Genomic DNA, 4043 nt, shown 5'->3' on the forward strand with positions numbered 1-4043 from the left:
GGTATGGATTCACCCCAAAACCTGTCTTAGGACCATTGTGACCAGTTTCTTGACCATTCTTTGAGAAACAATGGTCTTAACTTCTCCCCCCTCAGAACCAGAGCAGAGAGCCAACCTTAAGGATGCGGCTTGTCTATTCCTTATATTTAGGGCTCTACTACTATGAAACTAGAGACCCATTGAAAACACTATTTGTCAAGCCTTCACTTAGCCACTTCAATATGGTAAGTAAGGGAGTGTTTACTGAGCCCCTCAATGGGCCACAATTGTGCTAGTTACTATGATGAATGACAACCGGTGTGCTAGTCTCTGATATTTTACCAATTCTTGCAAGTTGGTAGTTTCCATTCTTGTGTATACCCAGTTTGAGTAAACTTCTCACAATTATGTTGGCTATTTGCATTAATCTGGAGAAGTCAGATTCAGGAATTAGAATCTAGATTTTGATCAACTAACAAACTCTTCTTCGAGTCCCTTCTGGGTTTGCACCGGGGTGAAAGCATAGCAGAGTTAGAAAAAGCACTCCTAGAAAGACCCACAGAGGGGACCAAATGTGTGAAAATATTACCTGACCACGTGTATCATATTTCTATGAATTCTGTCCTCTCTGCTGGATTTTTTTAAAAAAACAACAAACAACTCATTTTATAATCATCCACAGAAGGCTCTTATGAAAATTAAAGATTATCATGCACAGACACTGATAGTTTACAAGTGCTCAAAACACTTGAGCTTTTTATTTTATTGTGATTACTGTCCTTATTATCAATATATAAGGATACTAAGATTATTAGTATTATTTTGAGCAATCAGTATTGAAATTGGCCACTCTGTCCTGGGAGGGACAATAGGAAGATGGTGGTGGATAAAACTCTTCTAGCAGCCAGGAAATGTAGAGAAGTCCTAGTAGAGAATTCTCTTCTTTATAAAAATGACAAGTACCAAGTCACACCTGTGGCTCTGGTTTGAGAAAATGAGAGCCAAGCCTGAGAGCATAAGAGTATTAAAAACCCCTTCTTGTAGGCAAATGGCTGTCATTTTCTGCCCTGCTGTTAATTGAGTGTGGCTTTGGAGAACCTGGAGCCCACACGAGCAGTTTACTGCAGTTTACTCTATCTAATTGCTAGTGTGGGGCAGTCAATCTCTATTCCTGCTGCTAACTTAATGCAAAATTCTTTCATAGTTATGGAAGTTGCCCCTGTGACATTACATCATGTCTCTTTACCTACCTGTAACAGAGGACTTGATTCTGTCTCCAGTTCCCTGGGATGCATTGTGCACTGCAGGGTGCTGTTACAGCTGTCACTCATGTCTTTCAAAGCTTTCAGACTCAACCAGGAGGAGCCATACAGTCATTAACTCCTGTCTCTCAGCATTAAAGCCTCCCATTCACAGTCTGCTTTGTGATGCCCAGGCTGGTCTTAGCCCCAGCTCTAAGGGTACCTCCTCTGAGTTCCTGTGACATCAGTACCAGTTAGAGCCAGAGCCCATCCCCAGGGTGATGAGACCCATCAGTTCAATGGGGTCTATGTTCTAATGACCCAACCTCTTCCTAAGTGTAAGGTTCTTCCTGCAGGTACTATCTCCATGTTATGCCATCCTCTTTTTTTTCTGTTTCAATTCTCCAATATCCATTTAACCAATTGCTTACATTAAATTTTCTAAAAACAATGGGTATGATATCTTCTCTCCTGACTTGCCCACTGTTATCCAGAAACCTGATATTATACCATGCCTTCCCACCTTCAGCTAGAGTGCTTGAGCAGAGTCAACAGATCAAATGAGACTAGATTTTCAGTTCACTGCATGGGTAACTCAAGACCATAGGAAAAGTGGCAAACTCACTATTCTGGTCCGTTTCTCTATTTTCCACCCCATTGGTATCCTCTCTCTCCACCTGTATCCTCATTTTCAAGTCTCCCTGAAGGTAATAAGGTTGTGGAGGATAGAATAGAAAGCTGGTATTGTTTGTGGACACTCTTCTCCTGCGGTCCTGCAGATGGTTTGTTGGGCAGAACTCTGTTTTCTCTAAGAACACCCTGGATCTCAAGGAAGTAGGTATAGGCAGGAAATACATATAGAAAGCCAGAAGGACAATCACAGGCCACAGGAGAGTAGGGTGGAAGACTGGTCTCCAGCTTCAATTGCACTTGAAGAAGCATTTCTATAGAAAGAGCTTAGACTCTATAGCCTGGATTTTGATATCTACTCTATACCTCTCCAGATATGTGATCTTTGCCAGTTACCTCTCTTAAAAGCATTTTTTACTTTGTTAAATGTAAGCAATGATGCATGCAGGGGTGTTGTGAAGATGAAATTACTTAAATATGATTGCCTAGGCTCAAAGCAGTTACTCAATAAATATGTGTTTCTCCCTCTTGCCTAACTCCACCTGAACCAGGCAAAGAGCATAAAAAAAGGTGTCTGGATCAGTTATGAAGTGAGCCACCATGTGCATAATAAATTCTCACTCACAGGCGTTTCTAGGCATTTGCTACCTAGGCAAAACCACTAAGAAAAAAGGGAAAAAGAATTTAGACACATTTTCTACATATTCACATTTTTCTGTGCAGCAATTTCTGAATTCCTTGTTTTATCTCTTTGGTCTGAACCATATATACAATGGGGTTCAAGGCAGGGGGTATGAGGTGATGAAGGACATTGAGCAGGATCAGGATGTCCATAGGGACCCTCTTTCTGGCCACATTTGTCAACACCACAACCAGCAGGATGGTGCTAAAAAAGAGGATGAGGATGAAGTGGGAGCTGCACGTGCTCAGGGCTTTGACTGCAGCCCCCTCGTCGGCCTTGAATCTAAGCACAGCTCTTAGAATGAAGGTGTAGGAGAGGAAGATAAGGATGAAATCTGAGCCCAGTAGGGTCCAACCAGCCACAAATTGGTAGAGTCTGTTCAGGGTGAAATTGTCGCAGGAGAGCCTGAACACAGACAGGTTGGCACAGATGCAGTTCTCAATGACATTTTTCCCACAATAATGGAGCTGGGCAGAGAGAATAGGAATGGGTACAGTGAGAAGAGCATTTCGTGTGACAATAAAGACACTAGCCTTGGCCACAAATTGATCAGTGATGATGGATGGGTATCGTAGAGGGTGGCAGATGGCCACGTAGCGGTCATAGGCCATGACCATGAATGTGCTGGACTCCATGGGGAGGAAACTGTTCATGATGAACATCTGGAGGAAGCAGGCAGAGAAGCTGATGGACCTGAGGTCAAACCAGAAGATTGCCAGGACCTTGGGGATGACGGTGAGGCAGAGCACAACGTCCAGCAGAGAGAGGAGGCTGAGCAGGTAGTACATGGGCTCATGCAGAGAGGCCTCCAGCAGGATGGTGATCAGAAGAATAACATTGGCCCCCATGGCCAGGAGGAAAGTAAGATCATTGGAGTAGTTAGTCCGTTAAGTAAGCAACTTCTATTATTGCTATAATTTTCTTTGTAACCCTTAACACATAGCTTTTGTACCTCTCCCTATACCCCTATATATAAGGACAACTGAAGTGAACTTTTCCATTTATACAACCTAATGTTCTCTAATATCTCAGAGATTCTTAATAAAAGTCCATTGAAAAATACTTTGAATTACTGTGCCTTGGTGTTTTATTTTGATGGGAAATTTCAAGAAGAGAATGTAAGAGGAGAGAATTAATCAGAGTTTCAGTGTGCTGAAGAGGACATTGAGGCAGGGAAAAGAAGTTCTACTCAGTACTACTAATGATGGTCCCTGTGGGCTTGTGTGGTGAGCTTCAAGGGTCAGGGAGTGGCACAAAATGTGTGTTGGAACTTGGGGGCTTACCCATGCTGCTGCATGCAGGTGATCCTCAAGATCCTGTTTTTGTTGATGGTAAAAACCTGGGATAGGGCTCTGACATAACTCTTTTGCCCTTGCCCTAATACAAACACAGAACAACTCTATGGTCCCTTATTATTTTGGTAAGAATTTTCTCAAATTTCTTTCAGTCCAAATAATTACCAACTTCTCCATACAAAATCTCTTCTCCCTGCATCCTCCTTGACCCATAGC

General features: G+C 42.5%; 1 protein-coding gene across 1 annotated transcript; it reads right to left on the minus strand.

Annotated features, from left to right (window-relative positions):
• Positions 1 to 2555: 2555 nt before the first annotated feature.
• Positions 2556 to 3416, minus strand: LOC308233684 (olfactory receptor 56A1; the record flags this gene model as incomplete). Its single annotated transcript, XM_080640656.1, has 1 exon — positions 2556 to 3416. A coding segment is annotated over one exon (861 nt), but the record flags the coding sequence as incomplete, so codon positions are not given.
• Between the last annotated feature and the right edge of the window lie 627 nt (positions 3417 to 4043).

Source organism: Plecotus auritus, assembly GCF_963455305.1.
Source record: "Plecotus auritus genome assembly, chromosome: 9".
NCBI classification, from domain to species: Eukaryota; Metazoa; Chordata; class Mammalia; order Chiroptera; family Vespertilionidae; genus Plecotus; species Plecotus auritus.